General features: G+C 44.5%; 1 protein-coding gene across 4 annotated transcripts in view; it reads right to left on the reverse strand.

Moving 5' to 3' along the window:
* Positions 1-9,241: 9,241 nt before the first annotated feature.
* The window catches only part of FMRFa (FMRFamide related propeptide), a 169,397-nt gene continuing 154,689 nt past the window's right edge, over positions 9,242-23,949 (reverse strand). For 2 of the 4 annotated variants that reach the window (XM_077638788.1, XM_077638785.1), the window contains exons 2-5: positions 19,430-19,524; positions 17,162-17,441; positions 14,146-14,364; positions 9,242-13,454 (exon numbers count right to left, since the gene is read on the reverse strand). In XM_077638788.1, coding sequence (XP_077494914.1) covers positions 11,831-13,454; positions 14,146-14,364; positions 17,162-17,441; positions 19,430-19,499 — 2,193 coding nt within the window. In that variant the 5' untranslated portion in view covers positions 19,500-19,524 and the 3' untranslated portion in view covers positions 9,242-11,830. Of the gene's footprint in view, positions 13,455-14,145; positions 14,365-17,161; positions 17,442-19,429; positions 19,525-20,749; positions 20,904-21,350; positions 21,771-23,949 lie in introns of those variants that run through there. The other 2 variants (XM_077638786.1, XM_077638787.1) reach the window with 2 other exon arrangements.

The raw sequence follows: 23,949 nt of genomic DNA on the forward strand, positions 1-23,949 counted from the left end.
CGAACTGTGTACTGTTGATTATGTATCGGTTGCATTCATGCCACTGCGTCTTGGTCGGTGACATGCGCCGTGGGATCGGCCTATTATCCTTAGGTGGTCTAAACCCGACGAAAAAATTAAGCTTTGCAGATTTCTCAGGATTGTGCGCTAGGTCTATAGCCTGCACCCGTTGTACAGTCGTCAAGGACCAATTTCGGCTGAAAATAAGCTTTCTTGATTGTACGCAAGAAGTGTGCAATGGGCAAGCAAGCATTTTATTGTCGAAAAGTAAAACTGCGCGTTTTAGTAAATAACGTTGATTTCGGTCAGGGAACACGCCGAAATCGCTTTTACCGAAGTTGTTAGTTAGCACGGTAACATGCCGTATTATGTATCATGTATAGTCATGTATCATCATCTATGTTCGGACACATAGATGGTACGCATGAATCAAAATTTGAGCTATTAATATTGTATAGTCAGCGGACTATAGCCCGGAAATTGCGGTATCTGAAATCTTTTTCTGCACTTAAGTAATGTTGCCACGAAGACACGAAATGAGATGATAATTGTCGTCTTCAGGCACGCAGAGGCCTAAAATCTATTGAGGAACTTTTCTGAGACTGCCGTAAGAGGTCGCATTTGTATTAGGAACTTATACGGAGAAGCATCCCTGCTTTATTCTATTCAGTAGAATTCGGCTATCACGTATATGTTCAGTGATATTTGCTTCGAAAATTGCAGCTTGATGAGCATAATCGCGCATGGAAGGCGGCGGCGATCGGCGCGAAACTGCTCCTGGAGTGCCACGGCGTTTCCTCTGCCAGCAATGTAGAGCGACCGTTGGCGCGGAGAACTGCTTCCTTTTCACTTTAGGCTATCAAAACACAAAAAACGCCCTACCACGATGCAAGATATATTGGTGGAAACACAGTGGCTCGCTCCGTGGGTCGATAAAATCCCCCAGTTCCTCTAGGCGTCACGAGATGACTCTTCCCTCACTTGGCCATCTAGGCGCGTTATTTGAACCGGTTTCCACGGGTAAGAACCGGCGCCCCTTACTGAAAAAGCAGCAACTCAAGCCTGGCGTCCTCTCGTTCTTCCGTTTGTTCATCTGATCGCTGGCTCTTTCATTTTCCGCCGTCCCTTGCCTTCGTCACTGCGCGCTCCATCTAGTGCCCGCTTTAAGAAACAAACGATTTTGCCACATGCGTATGGCGAGGTTTCTGTGAATGGTGGCTGGACAGGAAACACCAGAAAACAGGCGTCACGAGGTGCCGTCCGATTTCTATGGTAATGAGATAGTTCGTATATCTTTTTTTTTTTTTCTGCTGGCAAAAGTTCACCGCTCGACGGACAGAAGGCGAAGCGATCAAAGGACCGGTTCGGAGGTGCCAGAGTAGTATATAATGTGGCCGCTTGCGTGCAGTGCATTGCGCTTGCTGTGTCCTCACCTGTATATATTCACTTTGATCCCGACGCAACAGTTGTTGCAAACCGCTTTGCATGCGTAATTAAGCGAAATCAATGGAAACATTGGCCGGGGATATCTCGGGACAAGCGTGCTCCGGATGAATTCCAACAAATTGCGTACTCTAGAATGGTGACTGCGTCCATGATTTAAATAGAAACATTCACGATAGACGAAGAGCCAAAAAGTTTAGGAATAAATTTCAGTTTTTGGATGCCTCACGCTGACAGTTATCATGCCCCGGGCGCATAGCCTATGTGCATAGGTGGATTTCATTACCTCTTATCACCTAGATTTAAGAAAGCTGCTAAAGCTTAATTGAGATGTCAGCGCACTTTAAAGATCCCCAGTTGGTAGAAATTATTCCGGAGCCCTCCAATACGGCACCTCTCTCTTCCTTTCTTCTTTCACTCCCTCCTTTATTCCTTCCCTTACGGCGCGGTTCAGGTGTCCAATGATATATGAGACAGATACTGCGCCATTTCCTTTCCCCCAAAACCAATTATTATTATTATTACCCATGAATAATCAACACTTTCTAAAAACCTTCGTTGGTCTTGTTCTGGCTAACATGCTGTGGTACCGTCCTTGCTTGCGCGGATACCTGGCATGCGAAGTGGATACGACGATCTATATTGGAAAGCAGCATGGGAAGCATGGAACTGCTGAAGGTGCCTTAACAGCAGTGTCGGGCAGAGAAGGGCATAGAGGAAGCGTTTCAAGCAAACATTTGATCCTTTCCTGTAAACGCGAGAAGTTGAAGACCAAATGAAATGTGAGACTTCGAAAGCTTCGCTCATGCTGAGCATCGCCGACGACCAGGCACTCCACGAGCTCAACAGTCATAAGTTCCTGCCGGACGACAGCGAGGGTGACTACAAAACCTGGCTACGAAAGTTCGACCTCTACTGCACAGAGATGACCAAGAAAATGTATGTCGGATGCCTTTATCGAACGAGGAATCAAGAAGATCAGAAATATGCTTGAATTCTAAAGTTGTATGGTAAATAAAATAACATACAACTTAACATGCAACTTTTTGATTGATAGTTTGAGCGGACAACTTCCGTCCACAAACTTCCGTTTACAACTTCTGTCTACAACTTCCGTCTACGCCACTCATGAGCCAAGCAGGACTAACACCTTAATAGGCTGATTATGGGAAGAGTACCCTTCACCTGAGTAGGGAAGAACGTGTCTACATTGTGACTTCCAAAACGCCAAGAACGATTGTTTATTATAAACAGTTGTTTGTACAGAGTGTTTCACTTAAGGATTTACAGAATTTTTAAATAGATGTAGACACTTTGAGATAGAATAGCGGTTCTTTTCGTCATAGCTTTGTCAGCAGTGTAATACATTAGAATACAGCTTAGACGTGCTAAATAAATAAAAGAAGGGCAGCGGTGGCCTAGTGGTATGAGCACCCGTCTCGCATGCGGGAGGTGCGGAGTTCGATCCCCAGTACCGCCGAGTACCCACCGGTGATACAATGGGTACAAGTTTTTCCTAGGCCTAGTGCTCGGCTCCTTTAGGGTGAAATTCCTGGGAAATGATTCTTTTACTCTACCTTGAGAATACGAAAAACACCTTATGTCATGGCGCTCTTTGGCCCGAGATGCCCTTGCCCGGCAAAAATCCTCAATCATAATCTAAAAAATAAAATGTAGAACTTGATTAAACAACAGTTAATAAGCAACATACGTGTAATGAAATAAAACAGCAGAAATAGAAAACAAAAAATAAAAGCAAAAAAGAATGTAAAACTTAAAAATGCAGAACAAAAGTATAAAGAAGATGAAGAACATCAAAAAATAAAAAATAAGAGAGAAAGGCTTAAGTGCAGTCTTGTAATTTTTATTTTGTTCTTTCACTTCTGTTGCGTGGAAACTCTTAGCCTGTACCTAATAAACAGGCTGCGATCAAAGACCAAAATGGTAGTAAATCTGTTTTCATAGCGCTTTGGACGTAATTTTCTTACCACTCAGCATATCGTAAGTACTGCTAAGCAGGTTTCCGGCAACATATCATCATGTTATACATTAAGGGCAGGAAGGTATATAAGTTTTGAGCAGCGAAAAGCAAGCCAGTTCCTCTGTTTTCCTCAAGCATGACATTATTTTTTTTATATCAATATTTCGTTAGCAATTTACCGTCGGTCCGGTAAGCGTAGATGCAAAATGGCTAAGTAGAAGGAGCCTTTCCAACCTGAAAAAGTTGGTCACCGTTTAGCGGATACAAATTCCCTTCATCATTTATTCCTGCTTTGGCTTGTGTGTTGTCTGTAGGACTTTCCTTGCGCCTTCCTTCTTTGGAACCAAAATTTCAACAGTGCCATAATTCCTACTAGATTCTTCATTGCTTTGGACAACACAGATCAGCATAAAATTGACTGCTTAAGCTACCTTCATTACACAAACTGCAAAGTGCGATTCCTTTACTTAAACAATGAATTCCGGTTCGAAAATGCATACAATATCAACCACTGCATAATTTTTTTTAGTTTAATTATTTCACCTTTCCTTCGTACATTGTTTCATGCCAAATCTTCTTAGTGTAGTACTGTGTTGTGTCGCTTCCCCCCCCCCCCCCTCCAGTTTATGCAATATTTTTGAAGCTCGCTTAGATACACATATTATTTGTGTCGCATGAACGTTTAATGTTTTTTCTGCATGCTTTTATACCTTTTTGTTACCTCGGGGACATCGTGTGTGTGTGACAAGCTTACTTCAAAGACAAACCCTTATAGCAGCTTGCGGTTCGTGGCCACCTCTCCCATCATGCCTTACTCACTCAAAATGTAAAATCATCAAGTACTGCACATCGCGCCTTGTTCATCGTAATCATCATCTGCCTGACTACACCCACTCCAGGGCAAAAGCCCCTCCGATGTCTCTCCGATGCCTCCTTTTCTAGCTGCGCCCACCCTATGCCTGCATACTTCTTAATCTCATCCGCCCACCTAACCTACTGCCACCCCCTGCTACGCTTGCCTTCTCTTGGAATCCACTCCGTCTCCCTCACGGACCAGTGGTTATCGTACGTGCCCTGCCCAGGCCCCTTTATTCCTCTTGATTTCGACTGGGATGTCATTAACCCGCGTTTCTTCCCTCACCCACTCTGCCCACTTCTGGACTCTTAACGTTACACCTATCACTTTTCTTTCCATGGCTCGCTGCGTTGTTCTTGACTTAAGCTTAACCCTTTTCGCAGGCCTCCACGTTTCTGCTACGTAGGTGAGTACCGGTAAGATGCAGCTGTTGTACACTTTTTTTTTCTTGAGGGATATTGATAAGCTACCAATCATAATCTGAGAGACCCTGCCTTATGCGCTCCATCCCATTCTTATCCTTCTAGTTATTTCCCTCTCATGATCCGGATCAGCTGTCAGTACTTGCCGTAAGTGGACTTGTTACTTGCGCGTTGTTACTTGCGGCTTAGTCAATTTTTAATGTTTCGCGATAGCATTTCCCCTCTTTGATTTCCTATCGCGACTTTGTGTTGGCACTGTCGTCGTATACTTAACGCCTGTATATGCTGCACAATTTCAATATGGCAGCCCATCATTGAATGTATATTATCTAAGATCCCTTGATTTTTGGTATTCCATGTCCACGTACAATTTTCCCGTCGTCGCAAGAAGCCAGTCATGAATGATGATGGAGTTCCTGCTTTGACTTAGCGAAAAGTCCTGCTCTGTAACCTGTATGAGATTTCTCACTTCGCGCCCACCTGCCTGCTTCTAAGTCCCCTCTCTTTGTACAGTACTGTGCTCGTACTTTAATTATCGGTACTTCAACAACTTCTTTAAACCTTTGAGCTGTCTCGTCATGAACGCTCACTGTTTATGCTTACATCTGCATTTCTTTCCATTTCCAGGCGCTCTTAACCTTGCACACAATGACACTGGTCCTCTATATAATGCAGTGGAATTTGTTACCGGCTATTTAATTACCGTTCAGAAATCGCACTACAGGTTCTTACCTTCTGGTATGCCCCGGTAACAGAATTCAAACCCGTTGTTTGTTACTGTGTGCACTTTATTAGTCATCCTAACTTCACGAGCAAGCAACGCATCTTCATTTTTAGCGTAAATGGAAGGAATTGCTCAGGTGCACGTAAAAAAAAAGTTTTATACATTTAAAGACTGCAGGTCCAGGATGTAGACACATAGAAAAAAATAAACTGATTCCATTAAATATATATTAACGTTGATTCGGGAGGGAACGCGTTAAAAGAAACGTTTACAAAGACGGAACAGCTTCTTATTTTTTTCCGGGTAGCAATATTTTTCCGCACGAAATAGAAAATGAGAGCTCGCACCACAAGCCGCGGTGAGAGAAGGCTTTTGCTCTGGTAATTGTCGTTGTGAATGATGAAACAAGGAAAATAAAAGAGCTAGCGTTGCGGCTGCCATTATACACAGCTTTTTCTTAGTGCAAATGAGGGTTTATTATTATATAATTTACGGCAAATTTCAAATAAATTGCGACGTATGTTCACACCAGGAGCGCTATTAGTCTTTTAACCATTCATCATTTTTACCACAACTATTATGCAGGATCAATGTCATAAAGTTGCGCATGTGCGGCGTGAGCTCAGATTGAGGAATTATAGTTTGTTTCCGGTCGGCAACATTGTGGCCGCTCTTTTATAATTTATTTGTTGCTCTGTGCACGCTCGCACTGTCTTCGAGAGTCATTTATAACTCGTTTTCGTCCCTATATTTCCGAAAGATTCCGCTGTTTCTTCAAAGGCTTCTTTTAAAACTAACTGTTCAATGTCAGCTATTGATCTCAGCTGTCTTTGCGTATGCATCAATTATAACTACGTTATTTGGCATCGCAGGGAACGTATGGTTGCAGTTATAGAATGCAGATTAGCCAGGCTGGTTGGTGCAGCTCATGCAGACGACTGACCAGCGCTAACACTCGGGACGGAACAGAACACATGCGTGAGGACAGAGAGAACACAGCGCATGTGTCTGTGTTCTTTTCTTTCACGTCTGTAAGCGATATTAAGTCGTAGGGTTGCAGTGGGTTGTTTAAGTTGATTGAAATTCACCCGAGCGAAAGAAAGGAGCTAAATATACTAGCAATCACAGAAATGCAGTAGCCTGGCATGACATGTCAATAGCTGCGGTGGCACCGTTTCATTTTCTATATTAACGCCCTGGAGGGAGGGAAAACTTTATTTCGTCACAAGCACGTGTAGATGGTTCCGCGATAGATGGCCGTCAGTCCTCGACTGACGTTGACCTGGGCCCAGACTTTGACGTCCGAGTCTGTGCTAGCCAACACGGCCTCCCACTGTTCGAGAGAAAAGCATTGCAGCAGAGCCACAGGGGGCGGCTCTTCCTAGCATTCCTAAAGAATAGGATCACATGTCGCCGGGTCCCTACATCATTTACACGCAGGCTTCACTTCTTGTGGATATATTTTGCTAAGTAAGAACTTAGGAAAGATCTCGTCTGGAGTCTTCGCCCAACACACTCCTGCTCCTTGACCAACGTCTCATCCGGCGCCGGGAAAACCCCTCCGGCTCAACTTGTAGTGATTTGTAATCTCATGGAAGGAGGCCAGCCCAGCTGTCGTGAGCTCTCTCGGAACATGCGACTTACCTGCTTGGTTGAAGAAACCTCGAGCTTTTGCGTGAGCCTCCTCATTCCTTGGGTTTCCGGAGTGCGCCGGTACTCATACCATCTCAACCTCTGTCATATATACCTCCACGTCTGACTCGGCTCAAAAGCTGGGATGCCGCAGCCGATATCCTGCCCGTCGCGAAATTGCAGATGGCCGTTTTCGAGTCACTGAAAATCAGATCAGCCTTTGTACTAGCTATCGCTAGAGTGATTGTCGTCTCGGACCACCTGGTTTTGACCGTCCCGGAAACGATAGAGCGTCTTCGCTCGTCCACTATATCGTTATCGCAAATGCTTGCCTGTCTCCATACTCAGCAGCGTCCACGTTGGCCGCTCTTTCGTATTTCTATACTTTGCGTACAGCGCTTTCGCCCTCGCCTCTCTTCTGCCTTCATGGTGGACAGTATGCATGCTTTTTTGGTAACGGTTGGATATACAACCCCTTTCACACCACCTTCAATGCTTTGTTTTCCTATCTCCCCCTGGAGCTTCCACCTCAATTCCGATGTTCTCTAGAACGTTTCTCCCAGCCCCTGTTATCAAGAACCTAGCAATCTGCATCGTTAGATGCGCCTCGTTTAACTCTTTCAAGGTGTTGTGCACCCCTAGACTTATTAAACGTCCCGTCGATGCATTGTTGGGTAGGCCCGAAGCAGCCTTGTACCCTTGCCTGATCATAGCTTCCGCCTTACCCCTCTCCGTGACATCCAGCTTAAGGTAGGGAAGCGCGTACGTCACCATGCTTATAATGAACGCCAGCACCAGCTTAAACAGGTCTCTCTCCTTCGGCCCCCTCTTCCGGTTGGCTATTCTCCTAATGAGTCTCACCGTCGCATTGACCGTGTTCTTGAGCCGCTCTAATACCTCCTTATTCTTTCCGTTCGCCTGCAAGTACACCTTTTACAGCGACAGGGGAAGTAGTCATGCACTGAAAGCGCAGGACAGAAGGCCATGTGGTACTCCCGGGTGCAGCCTTGTAGTTGGTCTCTGGGTTTCTGTTGGAAATTTTGCCGAGGTAAGTTGCTTTAAGTACATGTATTCTTTATTTTCGTGTACAAGAGCAGAAATCAGTTTTTGTTTCTTTGCTAACACGTCGCTAGATGTTGAGGCCTGATGTACAAGAAATAAACGCCAGTAAAGCTTTGTGGGGGGGCTAGTTGGTCGTGCATACTTAGACTGGGGAGTGCTAGATTCAAGACAAGGGAACAACACCACAAAAACACAACGAGACACGAGCAGTCGTGTCTCCTGGTGTTCCTATGTGGTGTTGTCACTTTGTCTTGAATCTAGCGCTCCCTTGTCTCAGTTTTCACGACCAACTAGCCCCCTACAAAGCTTTACTGACATCGCTGAGGCTTGCTTTGGGATTCGTGCGAGGTTTACTTCAGTGGGAGGCAACCACTTTTAAAAATCCGCCTCCACACACAGCTTGTTTGCAGTTCGCACCTGTACATTGTTTTAATTTATTCCCCAAAGTTTCTCTTTTGACGTTTTTGATCTCATGCATAATGTTTATTCGCCCTTAGAATGTTTTCCCGGGGTGTCTCAACTTTCAGCCTGCGTTATTGTTTTGGCGTACGGTTTTCAGAAATCTTGGGACTAAGAAAAACTGCAGTATTTGAACGACGTAGCAATCTTTATATGCTGATGCAGTAGTGTGTAGTAAATTGTGTATACATCAGGAGTGCCACATAGGTGCGCAACCTTGTTAATTACTACCCATGTAGGAGGGGCTCGGTACCCAGCAGAACCCTATTTACTGTTCTCGTGTTTTGGGTTAAATCGTAACTTCTGAATCACTGCAATAGGGCTGTCATCGGCAGTGTTTTTTCTGTATTGTGAACCATAATATTGCCCCTGAATGTTCTCTAACCATACATCACGTTTCTTTTTCAGCAACAATTTTTGAATTCATGATCGATTCATTGCTCGTGGAAACTTAGTCGAAGTGCAGAATTTCTTGTGCTTTGTCAGCTGTGGAATATTGAATCAATTGCTGTAGGTTTGCTCTATAATCGCTGTTGTATTTCTTTATAGCTGTACTTCCAATATAACTTCATTTTACTTTTTTTATCTGTTCATATAAATCTAAGCGTGTTTAGGGCTCTGGGACCAAAATAAAGTAAGCAGTACAAAAGTGACAGCAACGGTTCCACTTCTAAACGTTCTTTTTTATTATTCTTTCATTCGTGCGTCTTCTTTGGTCATCCGGTTGAGATTGTCAACGTCTCCTTTTCCGCACGCTGGATAGAAGCTGTCCTTCGGCGTTCTTCCAAGTAGAACGGGCCATCAGGACAGCTTGCTGCTTGGGCAGCTAAGTGACGCCGGGTATAGACGCCCGGTGAAAATAAATAATAAATAAATAAATATTAAAATAAATTAAGTGCGACTCCACAATCAGAAAGATGAACCTGAGCGCAAATGCAATAAATAGAATAGGATGAATAGAATGGGATTCTTTTAAATAAAAAGGCACGAAAACGCATGCTAGCACGAGAAATATTTCCGAAAACAGTCGAGAGCACGACCTCTATCTACAGCTAGGATATGAAAGACCGCTTTCAGAGCTAAGCAGTTAACTCGTTGAAGCACTTACATCGCTTTGAACTGAAGTCACGCCACCGAGGACTCCTGCTACAAGGAAGTTCAGCTCAGTTTTGCATCTGCCGTTATCGTTGTTCTTTTTTGCAATAAGAGGTACGCAGAGTGTAATCCACCATGCCTGCTTATAATCAATGCAACAGTGGCATTATAGTTTACGCTACACTTTCCGGAGGAGTTGTCTGAAGCTGGAACGTCCAAGCGCTGTTTTCAAAATAAACTGAGAAGTAAAAAAGAAATATGGGACTGAGGAATTCCAGAACAGGAAAATCACGAAGCACTCACTGATGTGACTCCCTATGCTCAGAATCGTTTTGATTCGTGACACCTTTAAAGAGTAAGGACGTATTTCAAATATCGAAGACCGGCCAGATTACCAACTTTTCTTTTTAAGAATAGTAGTTTTCCATGTATGTTCTGAGCACCACCTGCTAAGAATGCGCCCTTCCAAATTGCTTTTACGGTCCGGTTTAATATGTAAGTGTAGGTGGTCATAGTACAGAGAGGATTTCTTCGGCTCGTAGCGTTTTACAAGAGACATCCCCACATCGAAATGTAAACTTTTGTTACACTCAGTCTAAACAAGGGTTTGGTTCTATGGAACCACGTATCCTTTTAAAAATTTCGGGGATGCTTCAAAACTTAATGCTTGCAAGAATGACGCTTAGAGTGTCCAAATCTATGCGTTTTCCCACTGGAGGAAAGAGAAAGTTACTCGAAACTGATATGAAGTGAAGACACGATGTGACACGTCCACGCACTGAAAGTGATTTTACGCTGTCATGAGGTTTGGATTTGCTGCCGGTTCTTAACTTCCATAAAGTATTTCGGCGCACCCAACGGTTACAAAGACCACACCATAAGAGCCAAGCTGATGTATTTTGATCATCTAGTTACTTGGAAGCTGGCTGTCCCAACAATTTCTGACCATCACTCTCACTCAATACGAGAAGGCGCCGGTAAACCGTACAGAAATGCACGGCACTGCCTTGCGCAAACAATGACTAAAATATCAATATACCGGATTTAAAGGAGCCTTGAACCTAATTGGCATAAACAAGTATTTTATATTTTCTGCTTATAGGAGGTAGCATAATAATGAGACGAGTTCTTGTTTTCGAAGGAAATCATAAATCATTTGCAGTGTGAAGTGAGAGCTTAAGTATAATAGGCACAACCTAAGAACATAAAAATATAATATGATGAAACAAAGGAAGACTAACACTAGCAGGAGTGATTTTGTCAAAAGCGATTCACACCTAGTACACAGAACACACGAACATGAAGTCATCCAGTCTTCTAAGATTACATGAATAGTGCCATCCGCATCAGAGTAACTTGCGACACCAAGTGCGAAACCAACACCACCTCAACCATTCATCGGAATACTTGCATGAATTCTCCAAAGAAACCAAATTGAACAAGAAAAGCAATGCGAAGAACTCACGCAACTGGAAAAGGTCGCTTAGTTCTGCTGCTATGCCATGCAATTCCGAGGAACTGAATCTGGAAGTGGTATCACAGTTTGCCTTCGAGATCGGCGACAATCATGCTGTCATTTGGGAAACGTAACGACATAGCTGCTGTCAAGCACAGAGGGATGTGTAGTTGTTTTTGCAAATCTTCTGCTGCCAGACACGACAAAAAATTTAAAGAAAATTTTCAGAGGGCTTCGGGAGTGCGCAATCTATAGTGGCAAGGAATGTCTGACCACTGACAGAAATATTCATTGGTTCTCTCAAGGTTAAACAATACCTCTGTTTTTCAAGCATTCCTTAAGTGCTGGAAAACGAACAACCCCTATAAGGGCCTGTAGTCAACCCTGTTCACCATGCTGCAGGAAGCCAGCAAAAACAACCAACATAGTGTGCCTCGTCATTCATTAGTGGACAAGCACAACACACACTGACCAGAAAGTAAACAGGCTCCTGCAACGACAATAAGCGGAACGACCAATGAAAATACTAAGGCAGCGCTCAGGTTCTTCTCCTCCCAGATCTATCCCTTTTCCCGCGATCGCAAAGAGGTAACACAAAGACAACGAGAAAGAAAAGGATGGCCGAGCAGAGTGCAACAGCAGGAATGCCAGGAGAAGTGAGGTTTTGCCACGGCTCAGCATTGTGAAGTGTGGAACAAACTCAGCCAAAGTGCAGGAACACGTTGCGAGACGTGCCCTTGGGCATTGTCTCAGCGCCATGTTCTCCGCTGTACAGTGCGCGGAATAACCTGTCGCTCCGGCTGGGTCGACTGAGCATGCGCGGAAAGGCATTCCCGTACACCTGCGCGGCCACGTACGCGTGAGGTAGGTGCAACGGTCCGGACAGGCCCGAGTGACCCATAGTGATACGATCCGCGTAGCCTTCTTCCCCCATCAGTTCGCTCATCATTTCCGCCAGGGTATCGTCGATGTCTTCGTTCGGTCGTGGAGACGAAGTAGATCGCTTCTTCCTGACCATGCTCTGCGTCTCAGGCTGCCCAAGACCGGCCAGCTTGGACGCTCCGGAATCTTCGACGTCTCCTCCCATGACGAGGGTGTCAGTCTCCGTGCCCTTGTCGTCGTAGGCGGTACCGCCTTCACGTTTTCCGAAATGGAGAATTCGGTGGGCTCTCTTGGAAACATCTGTCCACAACGATGGGTTGGTGTGAGTGTCGTATGGCCAGGTAGGCGGAGACGCTGCAACGTCTGCTCCTTCGAGCCTTTTACCAAAGTGAAGGATCCTGTTTCCTGCACGCTTGTCCATTGGTAGATCACCTGTTGGCATGTCCAGTTCGCTGCCCACCCGTTTCCCGAAATGCATGATTCGATTTCGCTTGTCTCCGCCCGTGAAAGAGACGAGGTCGTTCTCTCGCTTGCCAAAGTGCATGATGGAATGCTTAAGCCTTTTGTCCTTCGCAGCACTGCTAGGTCCTTGGTTGCTGGAGTAAAAAGTGTAGCCACCGCGCTTGCCAAAATGCAAGATCCTGTTTCCAAGACGTTTCGCCTGATAATACCTGGACTGCAGCTGCTGAGGCTCCCTCTTGCCAAAGTGCAGAATACGGTTCCGCTTCTTCCACTCCTGGAACTGTCTCTGCAGCTGCCTTCCTATTCCAGTAACGGACTGAAGCTGATCGGTGCGTCCGGCGTACTTGCTTCGGGTAGCAGCTGCCCTCTTAGCAGCCGTGTCCGGTGCTTCTTCGATATTGGTTGCCATGATTTGAGAAAGGTCCTCGTTCTCTCTCTTGCCAAAGTGCATGATGCGATGTTCCAGAGGACCTCGCTTGTCGTTCTCCTCTACTTCGTCTTCAGTCTCGACCTCAATGCTACTACCGCTGGGTCTCTTGCCAAAATGAAGGATCCTGTTCGGAGCCTTTTTGTCAGCGGTCACCAACTCGAACTCCGGTTCACCTTCCAGCCCGGTGGAAATACCGTACTCCGGGTCCCGTTTGCCAAAATGCATGATTCTGTTTCCGGCTCTTTTGGTGACGGCGCTGTCCACTGTGGCGTACATGTGTTCCAGGGCATCTGCGACGTCTTCTTCGTTCGTGCGCTTGCCAAAGTGCATGAGGTTATTGTGCGATGCTCGCTTCACGCCGTCCCCTTCTGTGGCTGACTCCTGGGTCCGTTTGCCGAAGTGCAAAATCCGGTTGGACGAGCGCTTCGTCTTCGGCGCTTGGGCACCGTTTTCTGCGTCAGTTGATTCGGCTCGCTCGTGGTGCTGCTCAATGTCTTCGGTGTCGGATTTGGAAGCCTGAATTGCCTCGGCCGCGACACTCCTCCTGAACCTGAAATAATAGATGTTCACAAGAATCAGACAATGCAGTATGGTGTGGCAATAAATTTGGATGTATACTCTGGCCGGAAAGCATGTTTTGTTTCGCTAATAAAGGGCTTTTGCTTTTCAGAGCAGATGTTGAGATAATGACGCCTGCTATACGTTTTGGATCATTTGTGGGCAGCATCATTTATAGGTGGTCAATATATCAGTTTCGACCGAATAATTCGCCCAATGTACTGAACGCTATATGTCAAGGTTTATCGCTTGTTATAGTTATAGTTTAGTTTCTAGACGACGTACTTATTTCCTCTCATGGCCTGAAATTGCGCACATAAAGTGTTTCGTGCGCGTTAGGTCAATTATAAACGGAATGGGATAATACACTTGCGATCTGCCATTGCGATCTGCAAAAGCGCTAATTTTCAAAGAAATAAGTGAAGCGTGGCGAAAAGAGACACTCACACCAATTAAGAGAAACATGCCACCCCAATAGTGCCAATACTTGATAGAACGCCAGCCAGTAGCTCATCTGTGCGCTGTGCGTGTGATTTTTATGGTGTGTGGGTCCTTTGTGACTTTCCTACACTTATTCCTATAACATTCAATACTAAGCACACAAAGCGATATTGCTTAGGCTTCGCCAGCGCAGAACGATTAGTAAAGGACAGGAAAAATAAGAGGTCGCTATATCGACTTACCTCAATCGCTCAGCGCCGCCATTCAGCTCCGGGTCCCTCTTTCCGAAATGCAAGAAACCGTTAGGGCCCTGTCGCAGGGTCCTCTTCGCCCAGCGCAAGGCAGCCGCTTTTGAACTTTCTTGGGACGCGGCAGCCCCGTCAGCATCGTCCTCGGCTTCACCTCCGCTCCATTCTGCGTCCTCCTCTCCAGAAGCGGTGTCTGCGGCCAGGCCCTGGGACCTGCAGAAATTTAATTAATTATTACTTAAGGTCAGTACGGTCCTCCCGGGACGAAATGTAGAGAAGGTATTTTTTTCTTATACTCTACAGCTAAGGTATTTGATATGTCACAAGTGAATGTCACGAATTATAAGCCACAGGTCGGAGATTGGAGACAGGTGTTCATGACTGCATTAATTTCACCTATAACATAATGAACACATTAACAAAACGTAGCATTTAAATTTCTTGAAAGCGAGTGCTGCTATTTTTGCGTGAATTGTAACGGTAAAAGCATTTTTTTATTGCTGGGCATATAGAAAAAAACTACTACTATTTCGGAATAAAAGTACTACAACCCTGACGGTCCCCTCGGAAAATTATTCATCTTGAATAATTGCAAAGTTTGGCAAAGTAATTATTTTCACAGAGTTTCAAAATAGTTTATAAGCCAGAAATCTTCTCAATTGCTTCTAATTAACGCAGTTTTCAAGCTCCTGCAGGCGAAGAGGGCAATAAATGGACAGTTTTGGGTCTCTTTCAGGCAATTCCTGCCTACGGCATGGAATATCACTGAAGCACATGTGTCGTCATCAGTTTTTGAGTGGCATGAATTTTGTTTCAAACTTCTAAATTATAGGCACTAATCATTCAGGAGATGTGCTGTGCCATCCACTGCAATGCTGTGTGAAAATAAAATAGCCGCAAATAATAGGTTTTCTCTACCACCACCGCAATGTACCCTCTTTGAAAAGGTAACCATGAAACAAAGTTTGTATTATAGATTAGTGGTGGCGCACTTCGAAAACGCCTTAAGCTCTAATTACGTGCTAGTTAAGGAAAACCATTTCCCCTTGCCATACGAGATTCTTTTGTCTCTAAGGGTGCCGTATTGGATACCACTATACAGATGAGGAATACACCTCGCTGCATGGCCACTTTTGACAGAGGGGTATTTCTGGTGCATATTAGTACTACTCATTCGAACTGGCTGTTTATGTCTTCTCTACGCTACCGTTTTCTACCGTGTTGTGAAAGTAAAGCCATTTATTTTTATAACTTGGATTCAGCACGAAATTTTCAAAATTTGTAAAACCCTTTCCAACACGATGATAAAATTTTTCCTCGCTTTGAAAGCATGACGTGTAACGGAGCTTATTCGAACTCAGTTTCTGCGAAGAGACTTTTAAGGGGCGAAAAGTAAGACAAAATTTCATATAATTGAAATAGGTACAGGCTTCAATTTCATCATACACGATTTACATAACAACAGGCAGATCGTTCACTAACGGCTCATAATGTGCTCTAATGCTTAACAGAAATTAAGCAGAACAAGATTGCTGAACAGAGTCTACAAGGTTAACACATTCCATGGGTACCTCTGAATCCTCGTAAGGATGTGTACCGGTAAGACATCCTGGTCGAAATCAGGAAAATAAATGGGCTTGGGCAGGGAACGTAATGCGAAGGCACGATAGACGCTGGTCCTTAATAGTACCATAGTACCAGAGTGGATTCCAAGAGAAGTCAAGCGTAGCAGGGGGTGGAGGAGGGTTAGGTGGGTGTGTGAGATTAAGAAGTTTGCAGGCATAGGCTCGGCGCAGCTAGAAAAGGACAGGATTATCTGGAGAGACATCGGAGAGGCCTTTGCCCTGGAGTGGGTGTTGTAGTTGATGATGATGAAGGCAGTGTACGTGATTGTGCAGTACAGATGTCGTTCTTTTTATTTGGTTGTATATGTTCGCCTGTTTAAAATATTTATTCTTGCATAACTTTTTAGAATTATGCACCGTTAATGTTGTACTTTCCACATTGAAAAAAATCACACTATTCTTTCTGAATAATTTGTAAATATCCGCCATAGACATTTTTTTTTTGTTTTCAGTTGTTAAACAACTTCTGTTTAGTTATTATGTAGTTGCATGGCCTAGAACTTGTTTTGGAATTCGCGTTCTACTGAGTGCATAGCAGCTCCTCCTTTTATGTGCATGATGAAGCGAGCTCTTAAACCGGGCCATGGGGCATTTTCCCACGTGCCCTTAATCTCGTTCATGTGTGCATAAAGATAAATTTATTAAAAAGATATTTGCTTTCCAGCCACTCAAGGACTGGAGCTGTGTGCGCTGCTTGAGCTAATACTGTTTTAATCGTGCACAAAATTCTGGATGCACTTAATGTCAACGCCTGTGTTCGTCACATTAGAAAAGAAAACAAAATGAAGCAAGAGACGTTCAATATTTATTGCAATTGAATGGAAGATTTTCTGCCCCGACTCCTCATTAACGCTCTCCCGGCTATCTTCGAAATCCATCACCTTCCCTTTCAAAAGCAGAATAATTGAAGAACGTGAAAGCATATTGCAGCTTCCCAAGCAGCGGATTTCCGGAAATGCACCAAGCCACTCAAGTAGGTATCTGTACTGGATTGACGCCAAAATAGCAAAATCATAATACGTTTCTTTGTCTTCTGTGTTCCAATATTACCTGGAAGACTGTATGGCGATTTTGCTCTTATCCTGAGGAACCATGTGAGTGAGTGCGTGTATGTGAGCATTTTCATCCATTCATTCAACACATATTCCTCCGCCTTGTACGTCATGCTATTCATTTGTATTCAGCTGCAATATTCATTACGCAACACTTCTCGTTATACGTGCTGTTTTGAGCTACGGATTAGGCATCCCCTCAAGATAGCAGGCTGTCTACCTTTGGTAGATTGATTCACTTCTTCCATCCCCCATCACCACCATCACTAATGAAGCCCGTCTGGTATAATGGGTACGAAACCCCGACAACAGCGAACCCGAACGGCTCCTCACCCGTAGTAGGGCGCGAAAAGAGCCCGCTTGCGTCCAAAGTGCAAGAACCGGTGTCGACGTGGGCCGGTCAGGGCAGCGCGGACGGCACTGTACTCGTCGACTACGTCGCCGCTTTCATCGAAGCTGCCAGCCGCCCGCGACACCCGGTTCAGGATTCCCGGTTGTTCCTCCGGCGTAGCCGCGGCATCTACGTTGCGGGCACCATCGAAGATGTGGTCGGACTGAGGCGGCTGGTGCCGAGGCGACGGCGAAGTCTCCGGATGGGTCAACAATTTGGCATCTGCGAAACACAGAAGAAGGTGAAGACATTGATCAAGATGTAAAAATTTCTCGGAGGTTATATCGTCTGAAGAACAGAGCAAGTGACAGTTACAGGGGTATAACTCCTGCAAGTAACCAAGCGTAAATCGACCTGCGTCACAGGGCCACGCATGTCCAACATTCTCGGACGAAAATTTTGAAAACTACAAAATCGTAAGATACCATTTTGGAAATCATGAACGTAATTATTCATTCTTCTGATATGTTGCAAAATCCTTCTTTTGCTGTGTTTCCATCGATCGCATCGAACAGTTAAGACTGCCATAGAAAACCAATGAGGAACGCTTTCGACGATAGCAAAAACGTTAAGAGGAAAAAAAGTAAAAATTACAAGACTGCCGTCGGTGATCTGCGGGCATATTGATTGTCACAGTGAAATCTTACATTATATAAAAAACTGTTTAGAAATTTTTTTCCGCTCAAAAATGGTTTGTCCAGAGTTGTTGAGTATGAATACCAGAGCTCATGTCCCTAAGCACTTTTTAATGTTCAGGTATTATCATCTTCAAACCAAGTGAGCAAAATTAAAGAAAATTCTACAGCAAGTACAAGTGCAACAAAAATCACAAGTAGCTGACCGAATAAGAACAAGTCCTACCAGAGCCTCGGCTAATATTTCAGGTTGAAAACGAACTCAGCTGCTATTTCCTCCTTAACTACGTGAGTGGTATGCATGGTGATGATATGCGTATGTTGAATGCTGCGAGTGGGAGTTATCCGCCTGACTTTCACCTTTAGTCTATTTTATATCCTCAAACATTGCCACGTTCCTACCAGTCTGCACTTCGTGAATGAGTCCTGGAATTGGCCTAATATCAAGTTGAGAGGACACAGTAGTAGCGCTAAAAAAAAAACACAGGGACGATAGAATAGAAGTAGAAAACACAGGCGCTAGTGTTGTTTTGTCTACTTCTATCGTACCGTCCCTGTGTTCTCTTTTTGTGCTAATAATATGTCCTTTATATATAAACACCAACTAGGTCAGCTTTCTGCCCTAATAACAAGTGCATTTTAATAATTCTTGGTTTCTTAACAACTACTCGAAAAGAACTTGAAGAGACTTTGGACACGTAGGTAAGATTTTAGCTTGCCTTCTGAAAAGATCTTGATGTCAGCGCTAACGCAAAAGTAGTGGGAGTTCCAAGAATAACAATTCTTGCCGCATGGTTGATTCACAGTGTTTGTGTTTTGTTCATAGGTCTCAATCAGGAGCTCTCCCGGGAGTTAACACAGCCACCCCGATGGTGGAAGGCGGTGATGAGGGAAGACGGTGACATGAAAATTTAAGTTATATTATTCTATACTCAAGCACTGACAGAAATTTCACGCATTTAGGCAGCAATATACGACTGATTTATAAAATCTAATAAAGCAAGTAACTGAATGTAGTTAACCTTTAACAGGATTCACACTTAGTTTTGCTATTTCGCCCTTTTATATTTCAGTCGGAAGAAAAACATTTCGTAATATTTCGTTTGAGATGCGGCTTACCGAATTGCAGCTGCAAGTATGAATGCCCCAAAAATCAATTCTGAAACTTTACCGAAGCTCCAAGAAAGGAAGCATACAAGAAGAGCAGACAGGAAGATGACAGGACGTCAAACTTACTGTAAAGTTCATTTCCTTTCTACGTGCTTTCGGCTGATGGAAATATAGTAATTTTGAATCACCATGTCACCCATCTGTTTGCTGATGCGAAGAGGTTCAAATGAAGTTTCAAAACGTTTTCCATAAAAATCCGCAATCCAGTCTTGCCGCTGCACATTTATCATCTTGAACTTCGTAAACCTGCCTTTATCACACTTTCGGCACTCACGCAGTACTACTTATTTTATGCTTATAATCTCGCCGCAATAAAATGCGCTTGATAAATTTATGACAACCTTATTTGCTGTTTAAGATTCGTTTACCGCAGACGCTTCATTGAGGGCTGAATCAAAAACTTACCATCAGCGGCGCAGAGAAGGAAGGGGCCACGGTAGCAGCCCACTATGCATAGCAGCAGGGCTATCTTCATGCTCCCACGGTCTCGGCTGACGTCCCTAAGAGAGGAAAATAAAAAAAAGAAAAAAAGTCATGTAATGCCTGGAGTAACCGCGTGTATGCTTTTGGAAGGAATATTAATTAAATGGGCAATGTGTACGAATGTGTACAATGCCTTCACTGAGGGATTATTGAAGCGAGCCGCAAGTGTAAATACAATTTATGTACAAAAAGGACAAAGAGTTTTGAGGCTGGTGCAGGGGATTCGGAAGTCAAAAACTAGTTGCACTTGAGTGTTATTCAACCAAATTCAAATTGTGAGCTGTCGCATGCACCTTTAATCACCTGACTTTAAGACAAATAACACGTACTTTTGTACCATTGTCAGTGGAAACCTGGGGACCATCCGTAATTCACCATGATAGAATGCGTTCGTCAGCCGTTTCAGGAAAATTTCTACAAGTTATGATAGATGCTCTTACTAAACTCACAGCTGGCTGTAGTGAAAACGTCCATAACAGCTAGACATATGGTAAACCGTACTGATACAGTTGCGAACAATCCGGAAAATTTGAGCCCTCGTAAGTGAGTAAGTATTCTCTAAAGAAACCTTTCTTAAAATTCTTTACAGAAGGTAAGAAGGCGAACGGTGGACATAAACACACGTGCGCTATAGTAGAGAAGGCAGAAAGCTTATACTTTTACAAAGTTAGAACGAAACAGGAGATCCTCAGGGTGCTTACATGACGTTTCGACAAGGGGACTTGTCTTCGTCTAACAAGTCCTCTTGTCGAAACGTCGGCTAGGTACCCTGAGGATCCCCCCGTCTCTTGTTCACTCTCCTTGTGTTGACAAGTGTGCTAGGTAGTCATCGGGTTCAGTTCGAACGGTCCAGACTATCGGCCGCTCTCTGCGTAAACATGGCTCGGAACCTTCGAAGAAACTCACATACAGTATTGCGGTAAGTCCTTAAAAGCACAGAATAAAAACTGCGCTTTTCCGCGATCTTTCGCGAACAATCTACAGCAGCACCCTTAGCAGAAGCGGAAGGTAATCCCCCAACTACAGCTCTCAAAAGAGAAAAAAACATAAGTCCGCATTCGGGCAAAGATTAATCAAAAGCACATTCCAAAAATAAACAACAAAATTTGACGCCAATCGTGCTGTTATCTGACCAAAAACGCAAAAGCAATCAAAATGTACCACGTGCCAGCGTTTGCTGCACGCAGCCGCTCGCGCAGCAGATGTCGGCACCTTGTTGCGCTTTCTCACAGCGCACCTTACCTGGCTTGCGCAAAAGCAGCGCAGCTCCTGTGGATTCCTCGTCTTGTGCTGACACTACGCCATTCAATCCTGCGTTCTCGTTGCGCGAAACATTTTTTTTCTAAGCGATGCAAGAATCATATATACACGCGATTGACACCGTGACCTATTGGATCTTCGCCTCTTTGGTTATCTTTGATGACTCTGTACTGCTTTATCTTCATTTTCTGTGGAATCAAGATTACCGATACACAATGGCTCCCACTCAGAGACACACGCGCAAGACAAGTTTACTTTTCAGAGAATAGCGACGGATTTCTAAATCTATATTTTATGAAACCGATAGGAAACCAGAATAGTCATTATGCAGGAAAACATGCGCATCGCACGACATTATCGCCTATAATCTCTAAGAACAGTGGGAAGCCTCGATGGACTTTTGAATCAGTAGCTTTGGTTCGAAGATTTCAAGCGGCCAAAGAGATGGAAACCTATACACCTGCCGTTTTTCTACCATGGAGCGTATCATAGATATTGCCAAGGCGGCGTGTGCTAGGACTCAAACTCAGCTTTAACTGCTGCTTCATGTTCAAAGAATGCTCCGAGTAAAATGAAGGATTACCTGTCGCTTGAAACCGGTCGCCTGTTCTGAAGCTCCAGCCTGAGGCAAGGTTGTTTAAAAACGCTGCTCCTCACCCCAGAAACAAACAGAACCCTTGCGCAAGCGGACCAGTGTTTTGTTTTTGTTTTTTGCTCCTGCAATACTCGCAGTGAATGCGGGGAAACAACATTAAGCGGTCGGAGACCTCAACCTGCTAACCGCACGCGTTCAACGCTATGTTTTCTCCGTGCTGCACTCGAGCTGTTACGGGTCGAGTGCAGTTCTCAGAAGATATACGAATGGCGCCAGTGAAAGGATAAGAGCGCGTGCCTGACATCATCCCTGGAAACTCCACAGGTGCGTGAGATATCGACTGTTTCCCAACAAACCTTGAGTTCCTTCTTTCTGCTAGTGTTGCCTTCCCAGAGACAAACGGGACTACCATGCACACTCGCACATAAGACTAATATACATAGTTCTGAGGCACCGGGTAAAGAATACAATCACTCAAAATTTTTGCAGCGTATGTTCCGATTTATACCATTTTATGACGTGCTTTTGCCTCGAAAAATGCGCGATCGCTTTCATGCAAAAAATTATTGTCGCGTAATGTTTTGTATTGAAGTAATTCGTTAAGCGCCAATTTGGCGCTAAATTTACACGTCATTACAAAGTGATGGCTGAAATGCTAAAGCAAAAGTTTTGACAGGCGTAGAAGAAAAATTGAACAGCTTTGTAAGTGTGCTTGGCCGCCCACTGTGTTCTGATTCCCGCACCAGTTCTACTGAGGGAAAGATGTTAAAACCTAAAACTTATGTGAAATTCTCTCAGCATACATATTGAAGGCGGTAGAGAAAAGTGAGGGGTAAAACCGTATTTGTATTTTTGTACTATTTGTAGTCATAAATGAGAGCCACCTCTGCGACTTTTGAAATGTAGCCTTACCGACGTCGAATTATTTCTGACATTTTAACATCCTCAGTGAGCACGATGAGTGCATTTTCCAGCCTCAACAAAACGGATTCGCCTATTAGTGCTGCAATTAGAAGTTTACGGGATGCAACACTAATCCTCCATTGCCTACATGGACACTAGTAATAGAAATGTTACTTCTCTTAAGTGAAGTCTTTCCACTTGTAGGGAGCATTCGTAGACATTACGCTGGCAGCTGTGCGGCCGCACCCTGTACTCCTGTATTCGCATTTGGAAGTCTTGAAGATGCCTCACTAAAGGATAGCGTTGTACTCTGTATTTTCTCAATTCACTTATTTCCCAGGCCACGGGTATAACACGAATTAGTGGTAAGTGACAAAAGGCTGCTCAGTGTATAAGAACTGTAATAGACAAAAAACGCTAACAGAACGGCGGAAATCACAGCAGTCGGGAGGGAAGGAAGGAGAAAAGGGGTTCCAGCATGCGCTAGTTCTTTACATGAAATAATTATTATCTGACGCGTTCTCTTTATCCACATATCGATTTTACTTAACCTACACTCAGAAAAACAAACTGCACAAAACAGTCTGCAGGCCAAATAGAACGCTGGTTTACATTCGACTAGACAGAAGATCTAACTTCAGTGAAATTCAGCTCAGACTAAGGTAATGCTTTCTCTAAGCCTAAAGAGGGCAATGCCATACTGCTGCGCTTGATATGATTGCTCATGGACCCCAAGCTGAAAGAAAGGAATGATGTGTAAGGATACAACCCTGTGTCCTGAAGGAGTTAACGCAGCCGCGGGTTATGGAGGACAAATGCGGTACAAGGCAGTGTATTATGCAGCGAGATAAATGACAGCGCGGGAGAAATACTAGGAACTGTTCTGATAACCTCACTCAGCATCACGGGACTCGCTTTTAGGGGCTCGGCTCTGCGACAAGGGGCAAGATAATTAAAAAGAAACAGCGCTCATCGACCACCGATTATGATAACGGGAATCTGGCACGTGTTTTCATCCTGCCTCGCCACGGCTGCCGACAAGTGCGCTATTTATCAGTGCTCCATGCATCGGAAGGGTTCGCCGCGGGGCCTACTTTTATCATTACTCTTTATTTTTTTCCTTTGCTTGCGGAGTCGCTGGAAATAGACTTGGAGTGCGCACCGTGCTACAGCAGCAGTTACATATCAACCCGCGCAAAGCAAGCGCCAGGCTTGCAGTACTTTATCGCTGGTTCGGTTCTAAAAAAGGCTCTTAAACATCCTTACGCCGCCTTAAGGGCGATGCGCTGGTCTCACTTTTGAAAGTTTTGCCCGCCCGTCATGGCCACGTAAAACGAATATGCAGTTTGATTGGCGAATAATAAATGCTGGAACCACTAATGCCGATCACGTATGATGATTCATAAAAGGGCCCGTACATTCTTTCGTTCTTCCCGTTCCCCCACGATCCGCGTTAAGTGCGGCGTCTGCGCATCTTTCGTGCACGAGGCCATTGCAGCGTCATTAGAGAGTTTTAGTTTCACGCACGTAGAGGCTTCACGTACGTAGAGCTCTTACGGGTGACCAGTGCGCATGCGCAGAACGCAAAGGGTATGCACGAGTCTCACGTACGTACGTGAGATTCGGATTTTTACGTTGCGTTGCTTGCGTACGTAGCGTTGACAAACATGGCGGCGCCCTGCCC

This window comes from Amblyomma americanum, chromosome 9, assembly GCF_052857255.1.
Source record: "Amblyomma americanum isolate KBUSLIRL-KWMA chromosome 9, ASM5285725v1, whole genome shotgun sequence".
Taxonomy (NCBI): Eukaryota; Metazoa; Arthropoda; class Arachnida; order Ixodida; family Ixodidae; genus Amblyomma; species Amblyomma americanum.